The sequence below is a fragment of the Miscanthus floridulus genome, chromosome 4, assembly GCF_019320115.1.
Source record: "Miscanthus floridulus cultivar M001 chromosome 4, ASM1932011v1, whole genome shotgun sequence".
NCBI lineage: Eukaryota > Viridiplantae > Streptophyta > Magnoliopsida > Poales > Poaceae > Miscanthus > Miscanthus floridulus.
In genome coordinates, this window is record NC_089583.1 from 12,737,316 (window position 1) to 12,755,990 (window position 18,675).

The 18,675-nt window shown below is 43.6% G+C and overlaps 2 protein-coding genes across 3 annotated transcripts; one reads left to right on the forward strand and one right to left on the reverse strand.

Moving 5' to 3' along the window:
- Positions 1–12,189: 12,189 nt before the first annotated feature.
- Positions 12,190–13,796, forward strand: LOC136549443 (non-specific lipid transfer protein GPI-anchored 5-like). Of its 2 annotated transcripts, none has more exons than XM_066540719.1 (3): positions 12,190–13,001; positions 13,085–13,165; positions 13,579–13,796. In XM_066540719.1, exons 1-3 carry the CDS (start codon positions 12,665–12,667, stop codon positions 13,713–13,715), a joined length of 555 nt encoding a protein of 184 aa, XP_066396816.1. In that variant the 5' UTR covers positions 12,190–12,664; the 3' UTR covers positions 13,716–13,796. The 2 variants fall into 2 exon arrangements, with proteins under 2 accessions (XP_066396816.1, XP_066396815.1); XM_066540718.1 differs by having other exon boundaries at positions 12,191–13,001; positions 13,076–13,165.
- Positions 13,797–13,987: 191 nt separating this feature from the next.
- LOC136549442 (protein ANTAGONIST OF LIKE HETEROCHROMATIN PROTEIN 1-like) lies at positions 13,988–18,187 on the reverse strand. The gene is made up of 2 exons (XM_066540717.1): positions 17,949–18,187; positions 13,988–17,503 (listed from the first exon to the last, which is right to left on the reverse strand). The coding sequence occupies exons 1-2, from the start codon at positions 18,172–18,174 to the stop codon at positions 16,446–16,448; spliced, it is 1,284 nt and encodes a 427-aa protein (XP_066396814.1). The 5' UTR covers positions 18,175–18,187; the 3' UTR covers positions 13,988–16,445.
- Positions 18,188–18,675: the final 488 nt, after the last annotated feature.

An 18,675-nucleotide genomic window follows, 5' to 3' on the forward strand; every position in this document is an offset into this window, starting at 1 on the left:
TCCGTTGGCCTCCTTCTTGCTTCAGGTGGGAAAGGATCCTCGGGACTTTCATATCCCTCTTCTGACTCATCATCCTCTTCTTCTTCGCCTTCAGCAGCCTCTCCTTCGGGGCCTTCCTCCTCGTCACACTCCTCCTGAGTAAGCATCACTTCTAGATCCTTTTCTACCTCGTTATCGAACTGTTCCTGAGTAAGCTGGTCCTCTAGTGCTTGCTCCTCAAGGGTTGGCTGCTCATCATGCTCGGGGCATCAAGCTGCACGATCTGTTGTCCGTGACATTATTTCACGCTTTGTTCTAAAAGATGCAAGAAAGTGTGCTTTAGGTACGCGAGAAGGTATAAGAAATCAAAAAGGTCTATAAACCAAAGTAGTCCTATAAAACAACAATATAAAAAACGAGAAGTAGCAGTGGTAGAGGCCTCAGAAACATGTCAATCATCATCTGATCTTGAACTTGGAGCATCAAGGCATCATAACAGAGAAGAGAGGAGAAGGTAATATAGGGGCGGCTGCTAATGATGCCAAGTTCCTCATAAGTTCTTGATCATCAGCTCATATTCCATATAATGTATGGACTTAAACAATTTCATCATCGGCAAAACAAAGGAGAGGAGAGGGGAGATTTGGCAAAAAAAAAAGCAACAGCTGCTTAACAAACATAGAGAGGAAAATGTGTAAAAACAAGCAGCTGCTGCTTCCCAAACATAGAGGATAGGAAAATTAGCCAAAAAACAGTTGACTGCTGCCACATGGTTGGAAGACCCCTGTAGATCAAAATCTGGTAATTTAGATGTGGTAAATAATGGATTAGAGTAGATGAGGAGTAATAGTAGATAGAGTAATAGTAGAGGAGTAGAGTAGAGGAGTAGAGAAGTGTAGCAGCCAGTAGTTAAGAGAAACAGCCACTTAGATACAGTAGTAGTCGTAGATAGAGTAGTAGAAGTGAGCCACTTAGTAGCAGCCACTTAGTAGTATAGGGAAGTGAGTAGAGTAGCAGCCAGCAGCTAGGGAAGAGAGTAGAGTAGCAGCCAACTAGTAGTAGTAGGAGTAGCTAGCAGTAGAAGTAGAGTAGTAGTAGTAGAGGAGTAGTAGGATAGTAGTATAGCAGGAGCCACTTAGTAGTATAGAAGTAGCAGCCAGCAGTTGAGCCAAGTTGAGCTAGCAGCTAGAGAGGACTTTGTCTATCAACCAGATTTTCACATTTCAGTTACCAGCTTAAGAATCAAGGAAGCACAACCATGGTCTCATGACATAACAAACAAATGGAACAAATAAATCAATAAAATAGCCATGTTCTGAAAAACTAAAATAACAGAACAAACAAGACCCTATCCAAGCAGGTCCTTCAACGAAATCAAATGAAGACAGAGGTACAAGATTGCCCTACTGTTAGCACAGTCAACACACACAGCCACATCAAAAATGGAAATGAATGAAACTGAATAAAAAAAGACTACTAAAACTAAACCACTAATAACTATAAGCTAATGGAAACATTTCAATAAAATCTACAAGACCAACTTAAGAGATAACACAAAGACTACATTAAAAAAATAGTGGCATGACCACACACAGCAACAAATATCATAAGCGGAACATGTTTCTAACCAATGAATGTAAATTGAGCTAAAAATATTACTAGTCCTAAACTAAACTAAATGGTATGACACAATTAAAAGACAACGAACACACAAATAACAGTACCAATTCAAAATGCTAAAGAAATATCTAAAACAAGTTTGCGAGTAAAAAGATACTAGAAGAAAAGATATGGCTAAAAGATCATATTACATCTGCATAATTTAAAGAGTCTCACGCCCAAATTGAGATTAAAAATTTTAAGTGTTACAGTAATTCACACAAACAAGATTCAAATAAAATTTTCCATCCTAGACTCCTGTGACATGCAATGCAATTGGGATTATAATTTAGAAAGCAACAATTGGCAATTTTCCATCCTAGTCAGTTACTGGCTTGTTGCCATCTGCAGCCATGGAGGGAGGGAAGGTAGAGGCCGTGATGGCCGAGGGCCGAGGAGCACTGACGTACTCTACATATTCTCGTGCTATGGTGCGGTACAACGGATTGCCCTTGGCCCTTGCCCCGGTGGCTCAACCCTGGTCGCTCGATGCTAGCCTTACAAGGAGAGAAAGGAAGCAGAGGAAGTTTAGCAGGAAACGGGGAGAAAAAACAGGGCAAGAACAGATAAATCAGTTGGAGGTTTGTTTCTCATTTCAGGCATGAATCCTTCAAACCAAATACAACGGCTCATAAATGTTGTCACCGGCTCATAAATCTACAGTTGTAAATTTAGTGTGGTAGCAAGTTTGCCCTTCAGTTTTACTACTCCATCTGAGAAGAGTAGTCTTGTCTTAATTTATGTGTGCGTGCATGCCAGAATGGTAGTATTTGGTAGAGTTATGGACACTGACAGCTAGCTTTAGGAGGTCCAATATAAATATGTATTGCAAGTGCCGATGCATATAGGTCCAATCTGTATTTTAAGTGCCGATGCATATACATGCAAATCAACAACCTGCTACATGCCTATCCATCTTACCCATTGTTAGTTTAAAACGGATTAAATGGTCACATATGGTTTACTGTAACTATTATTTAGACTATAAATGGTTATTTAAATGGACTAAACAGAATAAATGGCTGATTAAATGGATATGGTAAGCTACATTGTAGCAACTACACTGCGTATAAACAGGCTAAATGGCTATGTAGTCGAACAATGATCTTAGCAAACATGCAAGTTCAACATGCACGATTTGTGAAATAGATTTAAACAGGCTAAATGGCTGTGTAGTCGAACAATGATCTAGCTGATGTGTTGGGCATTCCAAAAGAAACGCTTCTTGCCATCAGTATTGTTTTGCATTGTAGTGAGAGCAGTAGACTAATTTTATTTGGTCCTATAACACTTAGCAAGGGGGGACTCACCTCGGGGAGCCACCGGTCGTCCTCGGCGTCAGCGAGAACAAAGCTGGCGGAACCACCGGCACCGTCCTTGAGCTCGCGCACGAGGCCCTGCAGCGAGGCGCACAGGCGGCAGCGTGGGGAGTAGAACTCCAGCACGGGGGGCGGGCCGGCGTCGAGGGCCGGGCGTGGGACGCCGGGGGTCGGCCGGCGCGCGGGGGAGGGCACCGAGGGCCGAGCGCGGGATGCTGGGGGTCGGCGCGTGGGGGCGGGCGCCGGGGGCCAGGTGCGGGACGCCGAGCGCCGGGCGCCGGGGGCAGGCACGGGCACGGGCGCGGGACCGGGGGCTGGTGTGGGCGGGCGCCGGGGGCCGGGTGTGGGACGACGAGCGCCGGGGGACGGGTGCGGGACGCCGAGCGCCGGGCGCCGGGGGCGGGCGAGGGCGCGGGGGTGGGCACGGGACTGGCGGCGGAAACCCTAGGCGCGCGGGCAGCCTGACGGCGTCGGTGGAAGAAGACAGCGCCCAGACTGACTCCCGTGCGTCGGTTCTCCTATTTATACTCCCTCCTATTTGTAGGGGCGGTTCCTGATCTAGCCGCCCCTACAAATCTATTTGTAGGGGCGGTTACTGATCTAGCCGCCCCTACAAATGCATTTTGAATACCAAGTTTGACTCTAGTATTATAAACTCTAAATGACTTCAAATTGAAAAGTTTTGAATACCAAGTTTGTTAAACGAATCAATATCTACAATTGTTGTTTTGGTCAACTTTCCATTTGAGAAAGTTTGGATGGTTCAAATTTGTGATTTTCAAATTTCAACGCCTACAAACTAGTTTTCGGAACCCTAGGTTATCTCAAATTGAAAAGTTTTGAATACCAAGTTTGTTCAGCTCATCAAGATCTACAATACTTATATAGTCCATTTTTTCATTTGAGAAAGTTTGAACAAAATATAGTTCAAATTTCACAAGTGTATGACATAGTTTCAGAAAGTCTATATGAGATTCAAGAATTTGTGACTAGTGTTTGATAAAACTTTCTCAAATGGGAAAATGAGCTATGTAACAATTGTAGATCTTGCTGAGATGATCAAACTTGGTATTCAGAGTTTTTTCATCTGAGGTCATGTAGTGTCTCATTTGAGCAAGTTTGACCAAGTCAAATTTGGTAAAATGAAAAAACAACACTTTGACTCTAGTATTATGAACTCTAAATGACTTCTGGATGTTGCAATAGAGTGGATATTCAAATAAAGTCATCTGGATGTTGCAAAGGGTAGTCTCACACACATGCATAAAATGTAGTCTCATACATATACAAAAATATGTAGTCTTACACACGTACATAAATATATAGTCTCACACGTATGCATAAATGAAGCCTTACAAACACACACTTACACAAACACTCCACGTTCAACAACTAGCTAGCCCGTTGTAATGACTTTCTCCTTGACACCTTTTCGTTCTCATGGCATTATATCTTTGGGGATGTTCTTTTCCACAACACTGATCTTCTTAGGAAAGTCTGTGAATAGCGGCATCTCATCATAGTTATTGTAAGCTTCAACATCGTCCACGTCATCAACTCCAATAATGTGTTGTTTCCCGGAGGCAACCACGTGCTTTGTCTTCTTCTTTGAGGGGAGGTTACTTTGTGGGTCAGACATATAGAAAACTTGTGCGACACATGAAGCGAGCACCCAAGGGTCATCTTGGTAGCCTAGATTCTCGAGGTCTAGGACTCTCAATCCGATCTCGTTCAGTTGGTATTGTTTGATCCAGCGGCATCGAAATAGGGCCACCATTATATCCCTTCCATAGTCAAGTTCCCATATCTCTTCAATGATGCCAAAGTATTGGATCTTTCGCCCTAATCCATCGAGAGCCTCTATTCGAACGCCGCTGTTTTGGTTCACATATTTATTATCCTTTGCGTGGGTATAGTACGTGTACCCATTGATGTCATAAGCATTCCAAGATGTCACTTGTCTCGATGGCCCCTCCGCCAACCTACTGATGGTAATAGAGTCTATGGTTTCTTTAGGCGGTATGTTTTGGTCCTTCAACCATATAGTTAGTCGTTGCTTGTGCTGTTTCATGACCCAATGATCCGAACGGCCATTTCTCTCCGCCATAATGATAGCCAAGTGTTCATCAATATACGGTTGCATCAGTTGTGTACTCTGCAAGACACTGTAATGCGCCCGACTCACCTCTTTGTAATCATGGTCGATGAACACTTTTCTACCACTGGTGCCCTTCCTAGCCAGCCTACCCTTGTGACGAGAATCGGGTTTACCAATCCCTTTCTGTACTTTTAGGTACTCTTGACAGCACTCGACGACTTCTTCAGTACTGTAACCCTCTATCATAGAGCCCTCTGGGTATGCTCGATTATGCACGTTTTGACTTAAAACCGACATGAACCGCTCATAGGACCACATTTCATGCAAGTAGCAAGGGCCAAGCGCCTGTATCTGATGAACCATGTGAATCATGAGATGTGGCATTATATCAAAAAAAGCAGGAGATAAACACATCTCCAGTTGGTTTTGTGTCTCCACCACAAATTCATGTAGGTCACTAAGCTCTTCCTTGCCAATCTTCTGTGAGATCTTTGAAAAGAAGTAGCACATGCGGGTGATGGCCATTTTCAAGAACTCTGGCTTTATAGCCCTGATTGCAATAGGTAGAAACACTATCAGCATCACATGGCAATCGTGAGCCTTGCAGTGTGTTATTAACAAGTCCTTCATCGACACTAGCTTCTTCACATTTGCTGAAAACTCAGTCGAGACTTTGATCCCCCTCAGGAAAGTGCATATAGCTCTCTTCTCATCTGGTGTTAGGTTGAAGCACGCCATGGGCAGAGTGTATTTTCCATTAGCCTCAGGTACCGGGTGAAGCTGTGGCATTATGTTTAGCTGCACCATGTCTTTCCGTGCTTTCAGACCATCCTTTGACTTGCTTGTGTCCATCAAGGTAGCAATGAGACTCTCAAAGACATTCTTCTGCACATGCATAGCATCAATGGCATGGGGGACCTCCAAGTCTGGCCAATAAGGCAGATACTGAAAGAAGATCGATTGTTTCTTGAAAGGTACGTCTTCGATAGGAGGTGTGCTTCTATCTCTGTTCGTCCCATCCGAATTCTTCTTTCCATAGACGATGCGTATGTTTTTCACCATTCTGTACACATGTTCTCCGTTATGACATCTCTCCGGAGGGGGTTCAATCTCCGGGGCATTGTCATAAAATCTAAAGAACAATTTGCTGCGGTACTTGTGACTTGTCTTTAAGAAACGTCGGTTCCTTAGGTAAACTATCTTCTTGGATGCATCTAGGTAAACCCATGTAGTACTATCCAAGCAAACCAAGCATCCCGTCTTCCCTTTGATCTGTCCAGACAAAGCAAACAGCGCGGGGTAATCATTGGTAGTAATAAATATTATTGCTCTACATATAAAGTCCTCCTTTCGGAACGCATCGTACATCTGCTCCCCATGCCTCCATAGTCTCTCCATTTCTTGCATCAAGGGCTCGAGGAACACATCTATATCAATGCCTGGTTGTTTAGGGCCAGAAATAAGAATAGCAAGGAGAAGGTACTTTCTCTTCTGACACAACCATGTTGGGATATTGTACATGGTCAAGATCACTGGCCATGTGCTGTGGTTGCTCATCCTCTCATTGAAGGGATTCATTCCATCGGTGCTCAGGCCAAACCGTACATTCCTTGTGTCATCGCTGAATTCTTTGTGCTTCTCATCAAACCTTTGCCACTGACTACAATCAGCCGGGTGTGCAATCTTATCATCATCCACCTTGCGCTCATCATCCCACCATGTTATGAGTGCGGCTTCTTTAGGGTTTAGGAACATACGTCTCAAGCGGTCGGTCACTGGCAGGTACCACATTACCAGGGCAGGAATTCTTCTCTGCTTTGCATCGTTGCCTAATGGAGTGTCCTCTGGGGGTTGAGATTCTTGTACCACATTTTTTATACCCTTCTTATTCATCTTTTTCCCCGTGGATGGTTCGTCCCCACCGTAAAGGTCATTGTTCTTGTACCGGCTGGCCCCACACCGGGGACATTTATCCAATGACTTGAATGTTTCACCACGAAAAAGTATACAGTGGTTGGGGCATACATGTATTTTTTCAACCCCCATTGTCAATGGACTTATGATCTTCTTCGCTTGGTATGTGTTGGCGGGAACTGAGTTTGGTTGTGGCAGCACCCATGACAGGAGATGCAATAGATCATTGAAACTACAGTCTGACCAGTCGTACTTAGCCTTCAGGATGAGCAGCTCAAGCACGAAACGTAGCAATGTCCAATGTGTCGAACAACCCTTTTCAACACCATACACTGTCTCCTTCGATGCTTTTGTCACTCTTTCTAAATTTTCTAGACCTTTCGGGCTATTTAGTAAAATCTCTGGTCCAAGGGTTCGAATCATGTCATCTAAATCATCTTCAACTCCGACACGTGTTCCACCATCATTATTGGCAGCACCTTTGTCGTTACCATCCCAACCACCAGCATCACCACCTTGTTCATTGCCAAACTCGAAATCCATTTGTGCATCAAGCTCGGCTGAATATTGGGACAGGGATTTTATGGTTTCATTGTCGTATTCCTCCTCATCCTCGTCGTTAACAATAATCGTTTCACTATGATGAATCCACACTGTGTAGTCCTCAACAAATCCTCGTATAATCAAATGTGATCTGATGATAGTCATATCTGTCCATGCCATATGGTTCTTGCAATCTTTACAGGGGCAAATAATTGTATCCTTATTCTCTTTCAATGTCGTTGCATGCTTCGTTGCGGCTTCAATAAATTTATCCACCTCTTCACGGAAACCTGCCTTGAACCTTAACGAACCATACATCCAAGAGTTTCTGTACTCCATCTTTTACAACAACAACAAAACAAACATTAAAGGACTACTTATTCAGATATATATAAAAATTAATCAAAGTAATAATTATTTGAGAATAATTGTATATACCTCAGATATATATGAATATAAATCTAATATAATTACATGAAGCATACAAACACACCATGGTAGAGGAAAATTAATTAATGGCCTATTTATCCATAAATAATTAAAATACATATTTATTGATTACAATAAACAATTTCAAAGACAATAATTAGCAATAATTATACTTTACCCAATATCTTTCGTACAAACCCTAGTCCAATTTTATCAAACATAAATTTACAAAAACGAAATTAATAAAAAAACCAAACCCTAGATCTAGATCACATGCATATAAAACATCCATAAAACTAACTAATGGTTCACTAAAATCAAGAAACATGGACCAAATAAGGGTATGGTCTTGTTCCCCTCCCTAATTTACCCTAGTACATTTAAAAGTTGGGTCTAATTTGCTCATAAATAGCTCAAGCACCATAGAAGAGAGAGAAAAACAAAACTCTAATTATTCACTAATCAACCATTAAAACTTCAAAAAAAAGTGTGTAATAGCATTTTCTTACCTTCTACAAGCTCTCCACCAAAGGATTTGAGACCAAAATCTTCCCCCCTTAGTAGAGTAATTTTTGGGAGGTGTCCAAAGCCTCCCCACCTTTCTTTCACGGGTTGAAGTGAGTGACCCGAGGAGGAAGAAGGTGATGCCTCAGTTTTATATGGGGGCCATTTGTAGGGGCGGCTGGTGATTGAGCCGCCCCTACAAATAGGAGCTATAAATACGGGGCCATTTTTAGGGGCGGCTCAATCACCAGCCGCCCCTACAAATAGAATTTCCAGAGGCGTCTGGTGATTGAGCCGCTCCTACAAATCAGACCCTATTTGTAGGGGCGGCTCGTAACACCAGCCGCCCTTGCTGTTCCATTTGTAGGGGCGGCTGGTGTCTGGGCATCCGAACACGCCACTGTAGGGGCGGCTCCATAACTAGCCGCCCCTACAAAAAAATCGATCCGTTGCTAAAAATCGTTTTCTACATAGTGTCACGACCTTCCGTGTGCTGCTTGCTACAAGCTTTGTTTTTGCCAGTTATCCTATAGGCAAAGCTTAACATTACCAAATGGTGCATGTGATTTGGACGGTTGTGTCATCGGCTGCTAGATGGAACTAGCTATTTGTTAGCAAATAGCTAAACTCCGACTTTGATAATCAATATTTCATTCCAAATTATATATAAGTTGTTTTGGCTTTTCTAATTAAGTATATAGCTTTTGTTATGTATTTAGACATAATGTAATATCTAGGTAAATAACAAAAATTATGAATCTAGAAAAGCCGAAACGACTTAGGACCTATTTGAATGAGGTAGAGCTAGTTACTAGTTGGGCTAAAAATTAGCTCAAATTAGCTAAGATTGACTAGCTAGTTGATTATTAACAACTAGTTAAAGGGATTGGCTAAAAAATTAGCCCACTTGTTAGCTCTCCCCTATGATACACTATGGCTAATTTTAGCTAATCTTTAGTTAGCTAGCAATTCCCTCTTGTATCCCGGCGGACACTTATAATATGGAACGAAGGAGTAGTAAATCTCCACAAACATCGTCAATTCCCCTGGTTGGAGACAGTAACAACTGACAACAGAGAATGGGAGAGGTACTGTGTTGCGTATGTATTAGAATTTGATTATTTCCTGCCATAACCCTTCCTTGTGCTCAAGTTTCCACCACCACTTAGCTGATAGGCTCACATTCATCTATGAGCTCCAGATGAATTACCTGAATGAATAAGCACAAGAGTAATCCAGCGTTATTTTCGTGGTAAACAGTACGTGCCATGTATTAGTCAGATGAATTAATTTGCTCTGATAATAACTCCATGAATTAGTTTAAGTGGCGAAACCAGCCCCCAACTTGTAATGGCGCCCGCACCCGCGCCCCACCAGGTCGGCGCCCCCACTGGAGTCGATGGTGGCAGTGGCACGGGTGCGGGCCTGGTGGGGCGATGGTGTGGGCGCCGGCCTGGTGGGGTTCTGGGGGAGGCAGGGCAGGGGTTGGGCAGCTTCGGGTCCTGGTGGTGGTAGAGGCGGCCAGGCTTGGTTGGAGCGGGGCAGCCGTTCTCGCCGGAGTCGGTGAAGAAAGCGACGGCGGGAGAAGGGGAGGGGAAGAGTGAGGACGCTGCGGGCGCGGCAGGGTCTCGCCGAAGTTCTGCACCGGTGTGCTGCGGCGGGTTGGTGGGCGGCGGTGGGGGTGTGGTTGCACGCTTTGGGAAGACAGAGCGGTCGAGAGGAAGAAGAAGATGTCCTGGCCGTTGGATGAAGATCGCACGGACCAGATTCATGCAGTTTTTAGGCGATTGTAATATAGCGATACCCATATTTGTTTGTGTGTCATGATATATATTTTTTCAAACAAAATCTCAATTCTCCCATACAAGGTGGCGTGGCGGTGACACCTGCTGCATGCAGCCTGCAGGGTACTGCAAACCGCCGGAGCAGGAGGCGCGGTACCCGTGCTGTGCGTCCAAACTCCAAAGCAAGCCGTGACAGGAGAAAGAAGGGGCGCGGGCCGTGCTGCAAAATTCACGCGTGCATCCCTCCTAACAGATGGGAGAATTTGACGGGGGCAAACTCGGATTAGGCCCTGTTTAGATCCCACCCAAAATTCAAATATTTTTAAGATTTTTCGTCACATCAAATCTTGCGGCACATGCATGAAGCATTAAATGTAGATAAAAAGAATAATTAATTGCACAGTTTGCCTGTAATTGGCGAGACGAATCTTTTAAGCCTAAATAGTCCATAATTGGATAATTTTTATCAAATACAAACGAAAGTGCTACAGTAGCCAAAAACCAAAAATTTCGCATCTAAACGAGGCCTTCCAAAAAATTTTGGGTTTTGGGTACTGTAGCACTTTCGTTTGTATTTGGTAATTAGTGTTTAATTATGGACTAATTAGGTTCGAAAGTTTTGTCTCGCGATTTCTCACCCAACTGTGCAATTAGTTTTTTTTCGTCTACATTTAATACTCCATACATGTGCCGTAAGATTCGATGTGCGTAAAATTTTTTGGCTTTTGGGAAACTAAACGGGGCCTTAGTTCCCGGCTACATGGGCCGATCTGCTACCCGCTTGCCATGTTCGGCTGCACTAAAGTTGACACTGTTCACGCTTACTGATTTTGAGAAAAATACTGCTTCGGGATTAAGGGGGCTGCTGCGGATCTGTCATCTGGCGTCTGTCTGCCGGCGGAGTGGTATGTGTACACTGTTCAGTCGGTGGAGATCCACCAGAGATGCCTCTGCGCGGCGGCGCGGCGTCGTTGGGGGGTCGCCGCCCGTCAGGCGTCAACGCCACGCCCACGCGGGCGCTCCAGCTGCCCGGCAAGTGCAAGATCCAGACCCGCCTGTCAGCCAGTGCAACGGTAACTAACAAGCTCCCGAGGCGACATGCGGAATGACAGGCATCTCCTTGGTCAGATGGCGGTGGCGACGCCTGGTGCTGGCTCTGCCTCGCCGACGACCGCCACCGAATTTCCCGCGGCGCAGCCGCCAGTTTGCGTAACAGCAGGTGACCACGGATGTGACAGTCCCAATCTACCTAGTTCGTACGTGCTACAGTACAGTATTTCCTGGGTTCAAACTCGTGCCACGTTTCATGAGATGATGATGAACAACTGACATGACTGCACAGCCCGCACTTACGTATCAGTTGTTCATGAGCGCCTGTGTGTCTTCGGTCTTCAGTCTTCACGCAGGGACTGGATCGAAGGCGACTCCGGCGACTGGTGCCGTCTCATCACTCATCACACGCCAGTGTAACCAAATCTAGGGTGGTCTCATCGCAACTTTGTCGTCCCTGATGGCTTTCTAAGTTGACTTGAACACTTGTAGAGATTTCTAAGTTCAGTTACATGTTTTAAGGTTTTTTTTCTTATGTATATAAGCAGGTGATTTTTAAAAAAAAAATAGGTGAATTGTAATTATCGACGAACTGTTCTTTCTCCCTGAAAGAGTGAACAATGGAGCCAACAATCTCATCTGTGTTGATCTCTCAGTACTTGTACATGTTACAGGCAGGAACTGCCAGCGCGAGGCGCGGCAGCAGCCGAGCGCGCACCACGACGTGGGCGACGTCGTGGGCTTGACCAGCCCGGGCGCGTGGACTATGCAGCTCGGGAAAAACCTCAGCTACGCTATGAATTCAAATACAAGCTACACACTGTATCACTCCCTTTGTATACGAAGACAGACACCTGTTGACATGTCGTGTGGCATTTCAAGAAGACTGACACATATCTGAATGTACATCAGACTGAGGTACATCAAGCGTGAACATTAACCGATGCGTACAAGCTTAGCAAGTCCCCAAAAGTCAAAACAGTCGAAATAACAACTCAATATCACACACATATGTATCTTCTCAACAGCACCATGCATTACAAATACAAGGCGAAATTGACGATAACCAAGACCGTCCCAGGAAAGAATCAAGAAAGAATTGAGTGGCTGGAGCCTGACACGAGCCTTGAGCAACCAAACCCTTCCATTTATGCTTATAATAGGGCATAGAACTCTTTCCATAAATAGGATGCTCAAGCAAAGGCCACCAGGATTCACCACCATGGCCAACCACCTGTGTGGCGCCAGGGAGAGCATGGCAGCTTCCAGGTATAGTAGGATTCCAACAATCCGGTATCACCACAACATTGCCCCTCGTTTCTCATCCATACAACCTCTCCACCGATCCATCCAAAGTTTTCAACGTCGCTTCGTGCAGCTTGACGATGGCTGCACGAACGATGGGGCCCCTCTCGGTGATGACCAGTCTGGTGGTGGTGCTGGTGGCGCTGGCTTTCTCCAGGGCTGCAGCGCAGGGCAATGGCTGCTCGAGCGTGATGATGACCCTCTCCCCGTGCATGGACTTCATCTCGAGCAAGGCACCGGAACCAGGGATCTCCTGCTGCTCGGTGATTGCCGGAGTCGTCCAGACCGACCCCCGTTGCCTCTGCATGGTCCTGGATGGCACTGCGACGTCCTTTGGCATCTCCATCAACCAGACGAGGGCGATGGAGCTCCCTGGAGTCTGCAAGGTCAAAGCACCACCAATCAGCCAGTGCGCAGGCATGTCAAGTCATCATGAAATGCAAATCATTATCAATTTCTATTTGCCCCTTTAAATTCTTACCTGATTTCAGGCGTCCCAGGAGCACCTGCACCAACACCTTCCAACGAGGCAGCAACAGCAGAGGGGGAAGAAGTTGAGGCAGCAGCAGATTCCCCATCAGGTGAAGTCATTGGTAAACCTATATGTTCTCATTTAGATGCTTCTGACCAAACAGGAGTTGGGCTATTCCAATACAAAACAGAAGACCAAATTTTACATCTGTAATGGTTAAAAGAAAAATATGGTTTGTTGTGCTGCAAAATAGATGATTTCTTCTGCTGCTTTAGGACTTCAGATGGCCATGCAAATAATCTTTGTACCATGTACCACATGTCCGTACATGATAAAACTTAGCAGCACTTCAAAGGTTACCTGCAGTAGTTTGAATGCTTACAAATTATGACATTTCAGTGCAGCAAGATGCATGCGATGGTTCTTTTATTTCAACTTGCTAAGCATACTAATAGGCATGGAGGCCTGGTTATAAAAAAATATATATGAACTATCCTGACAATTATATTTGATTTGATGCAGGAAATGGAACCTCAAGCTCCACAAACTCAAAGAATGCAGCAAGTTTAATGGCAACAATGCTTATTCCCACCTGTGTGTTGCTCTGTCTTCTAAGTGTTGATACTTCTTCACTGGCAATGTCACCATGCAAGAATTAGGTCTTACCTGAGTCCTGACCATGTACTTAACCATGATTCTCGGCACATTTTTGTACGGTATGGGTTTCTTATGTGTCACAATTTCATCAGATTCAAAAATCAATTCTCAACAATTTCAGCGGAATCTTGCATATATTTTAAAATTTGTAGTCCTACTTTGCTTTCAAATATATTACGTTGCAACTTGTTGACATTTTCATGTGTATAATGAGACTTGGCTTGAAACCATAAATTGTATCAAACATGGAGTAACATGTAAAAGATAGCCCCACAGTGTGCCATAACTTTTTCTAATAGCATGCATTCTACAAGCCAGTCTAGCCAAAGGATTTACAGTTCTCAAACTTGTGGTATAAAGTCCAGAAAACATATCCATATGGCAGCAGTCACTTAATGCTACGTGGAACTAATTATCATTAAATAAATAATAGAAGTAAAAACAGTGTCCATGGTAAACAATAAACAATCTTCAGAATAAGAAAATGAACTGTAGCATGGTAAATGTAGCATTGCCAGTTGATTATGCGGATTGTAGAGACTATCTCAGCATTTTATTGCCCTGAACAAAAATGCATGCTAAATTGATGAGCTGATTTTCAGTGGATAAAATAAAAATACAGAGGATTATCAGTACATGCTTCAAGAAGAAACCAACTGAGTTCTATACGAGGAACGAACAGAGTATGTTTTAACCCCTAACAAAAACATAAACACACACACAAAAAAAAGGACAAATACAAAGAACTGCGGTTGTGTAAATTTCAGAAGCCCCTTAACTAAAACTGCTCAGAGTTTAAGATCAACAAAACAGAACTTATCATGGGCTATTATACGAAACCCCAATCTATACACAAATGCAGTTTTCTTTCAAACTTCGAAGTATAAAAGGCATTTTCTCAGTTAGCTCCAGATCACGTAAAGTTCCCACCAACTAAAAACAGGAGGACAAGGTTACCGGTGGTTGATTTGGAGGGGTTCAGGATTAGGTTGTCTAATGGTTAGTCGATAAGGCTATACTTTATTGCCTTTGGTTCCTAAGAAATCACTGTTAGTTGAATGGCATTCTCTTGCTGTTGTGCTAAAGTAGGCCTGCAGAAAAGTATTGGATGTGTTCAGAGTCACCACAAAAAAAGTAACCAACCTCCTACGTGCCTGAGATGACTAGTACCACTCTAAATCAGAAAAGTACAGGCAAAACTGTGAGTACATATAGTGGAATGGGCTTACTTCAATTTCATCTGACTGGAATCAACAGTCAACAGCAAAAATAATGCTCCTAAGTACCAGTACCTAAAAAAACATCATATAATAAGAAAGCCTACTGAATCAGCACATCACCGATTTCCCAAGGCAGCATACCTATGCATTTAGTGACAAATGTACGCATTCGTATAATCATTTTGAGCTTAGGATAAGGTACGTGAGCAAAAAGGTTACAACGCCAGATTTGATCATGCCCTGACACAGGAAAAGAACAGAGGAGCGGAAGAGCTGGCCAAACTTTTCTCCATTTTCACCTGCAGCCTATAAGTCCTTACATGTTATCTTGTTCTCTCTATCTATGCACCAAAAGTTTTCATAAGTGTTGGTAACCAGCGTTCAAATGCTTTAAAAACATTGTTGGGAAGAGATTGGCAGTGAATTTAGAGATGCAGATTGTTGGAACATTTGAAAATTAAAATGCAGTGTAATGTAAAATCAGTAATGCATGCTTAGCTTTTGCTTGAAAACTCGCAAGAGAGCAATAAAGATTATAAACAGTTTCACTTCATTGGATATTAGCATCTGTTCAAGCAACATTCTGATGAAATATTCATGGAACATTCATTCAAAGGATTTAAAGAGCAAAAGAGGATAAAACAGTGATTCACAAAGAAAACTTATAGAAAGCAACCTCACAGAAGTCCATATTAGTTTTATGGAGTAAACTCGTTTCTGAAAAAGTTTTCTGAAGCTAATTAAAAAAACTCCGAAATATCGCTGGAAGCATTTACACTGCTGCATTAAAGAATATTCAATCTTAGTTATTGATAAAAATTACAGATCACGATTGAGGACAATATAAGATAAGAGAACTATCATTATTGTACCTGTAACAGATTCCATCATCGCAATCCAGTTAATTCTATTATCTACTTGCATATCAGGCTAATCATGAAACTAAACAGAAGTTCAATTTATCTCATCCAAATCTCTTATAAATAAATCAAGATCATCCAATCTTTACTAGACCAACTTAATATATTTTTGTCAGGCTACATAATTCACTCTATATCTGATAACACCACAAAATTCTAGACCTACCTGTTGCACACTTATCAGGGTATTGAATTCATGCAATCAAGTTCAGGCCCTCTCCAACAAAAGGTCTCATCATATAAATGGGGACCTTATAAACCAACCTAAGTTAAGATATCAAATCATTCGAAAAAAAAGATACCAGTTACCAGATCATTCATGAATTTTGTTACATTATGCAACATCATGGCGCTCAACATGATGAGGACTGGCATTATCCTGAAGAACATAAACCCAGGCATGAGGCTTGGTCCTTGTGCTTTTCCAACTAGCTATATTCTATAGTAATGAACCATGCCATTTCTAGAGAATCTTTACTGAATTGCAATCAGAAAGTCTCGCTACAATAACAGAAACTAAGGGAAATTGCATAGGGAAAAATGATTGATGATGCATCATCACAATCCCAGCAATACAGCAAGCTAACTTAGCTCAGTTACTGAGAAACTTGGAAGCTTCAAGGTGTTGGAGATGTGCTGTAATGTTTTCTCTCATTACTTTGCCATTAGGATCCACCTGCTCGCAGTTTTCTCGAGTATAGCCAGTATCATGATGTTCCGGAAGTTGAACACTCGGAAGCAATTCATCATGGCAGTCTATGAGTATATTGTGAAGCAGACAGCAAACAAGAATTATACTTGGCAACTTGTTCTTGTCAGGCCTCCACATGACTTTGTGTAGGATCCTCCAGGATCCCTTCAGCCGTGCCAACGCATTTGTTCCAAGCAGCCTTGCAGCTTTTTGGCGGGCATTAAAGTTTTGCAATGGGGCAGACAGATTTTTTCCTTCATATGGAGTCATAAGCCATGAGAGTAGAGGATAACATGAGTCACCAGCAACGTATTCCCTAATCTCTGCACCCTCTGCTGAAACTTTGACAGGGCCATTCAAACGTTCCCCAGATTCACAGCGCTTGAAAAACCCAGAGTAATTCATCAGGCGTGAGAATGTCATGCTGCCAGGCCAACCAGTAACAATATCAATAAACCTCATCTGATCATCAACAACCCCTTGCAGGAACATACTGTAGTTCTTTGCATGATCACACCAATCTTCAGATGACTCAACAGCAGGAAGCGTCATGGTTACGTGGGTGCCATCGACACCACCACAACAATTCGGTAGGCCATAAGCATCCTCCAGCACAGCTTTGATCTGCTCCAGTCTCTCTTGGTTTGGCCATGCCAGATGATGCCTAGCCCTATCTTCCATCGACTCGATAAACCTCCATGTCACTTGCGAAACAGTAGACTGACCCACACCAAAAGCAATCCCTACTGACACCTGGGAATCACCGGACGCAAGCCTCCTCATGGCAATTGCCACTTGCTTCTCCACACTGAGCAGCCTCCCCTCAATGTTGATCAGCCCAGACGGTGGCCTTGAGATCAAATCTTCCCTAACAATGGAGCAGATGTAGTCAAAAGTCTTCCTTGAAGTCCTGAAGAAATGCCTGAATGCTTCCCCCTCATCTGAAGGCACAACATGTTCTGCCCAAAAGAGAAAATCGAAATTTAACCACACACAGCTAGACCAAGATCATTTCACATCATAACAGAATCATTAGTACATTGCGTGATTGCAAAATGCAAAGTCACAATTCCGCACAAAATCAGCCTAAAAGATTCGGCCTTTCGTCAAGACTAAAGACCAAGGCTGCCTACCACCCAAATCTTGGCACATTCACATACGGGCCTCTACCCTCTAGTCCCCCGAAAATTAACAACGCTAAAGCGCGAACCCACATCCATCTGGGCAAGCGGCGTGCCCCCGAATCAGCAAGAGGCGCGGCGGCCGCCGTAATGCCCGGCTGGAGCGGCCGCCTGTGCAGATTTGGTCGAATGCAGCAACCCGGGACGAAAATTCAAGAAAACGCCTCTGCTGCGGGGCAGAGGAAAAGAAGAATCGGAACAGATTGGGGAGGTGTATACATACTTAGCTCGGTTTGCTTGTTGAGGAAGGTGTACCACCACTCGGTGTCGAGAGCGCGGAGCTCCGGCGGCAGCGGCGGCGGCGCGCCCCGCGACCTGACGATCTTGAGCTTGCCATCCTTGGATTTCTTCTTCCCCTTCTTGGCCTTCTTCGTGGGCGGCATCTCCCCGACCCCCTGAACCTCTCCTCCCGCTCCGCTCCTGCTGCAGTGTGCGTTTGTCTCCCCCATCCGCCTCCTTTTATCATTGCCCAGTACGGTTGGCTTATTCGTTTTTTCAGAAAAATATCGTTCTCGACTTATAGGGTAAGTGAACATACCTCTCCCCTTCAGGCTCCAGGCTCCGGGCTCCAGATTACCTGGCATGGTGAATGTGGACTTTTTTTTTTCTAACGACATCTTACCACCATGAGTCCATGGCGGACTGCAAGTGGGACCATGAATTACGTAGGTCCACTTGTCATTGACCTTATAGACAAATGAGTAGTCGTGCTCGTGCAGCTCTTATTTTCCCCTTTAGTTTATTATTACTTCGTCCGTTTCAAATTATAAAATATTTTGATTTTTCTAGATACATTATTTTTTCTATGTATTTAGATATGCATTGTCTCTGCATACATAGCAAACGAAATATATCTAGAAAAACTAAATCATCTTATAATTTAAAACAAAAGGAGTATTACATTATTATTAGTATGTAATAATTATTACAGTAATACTATTTTATATTCG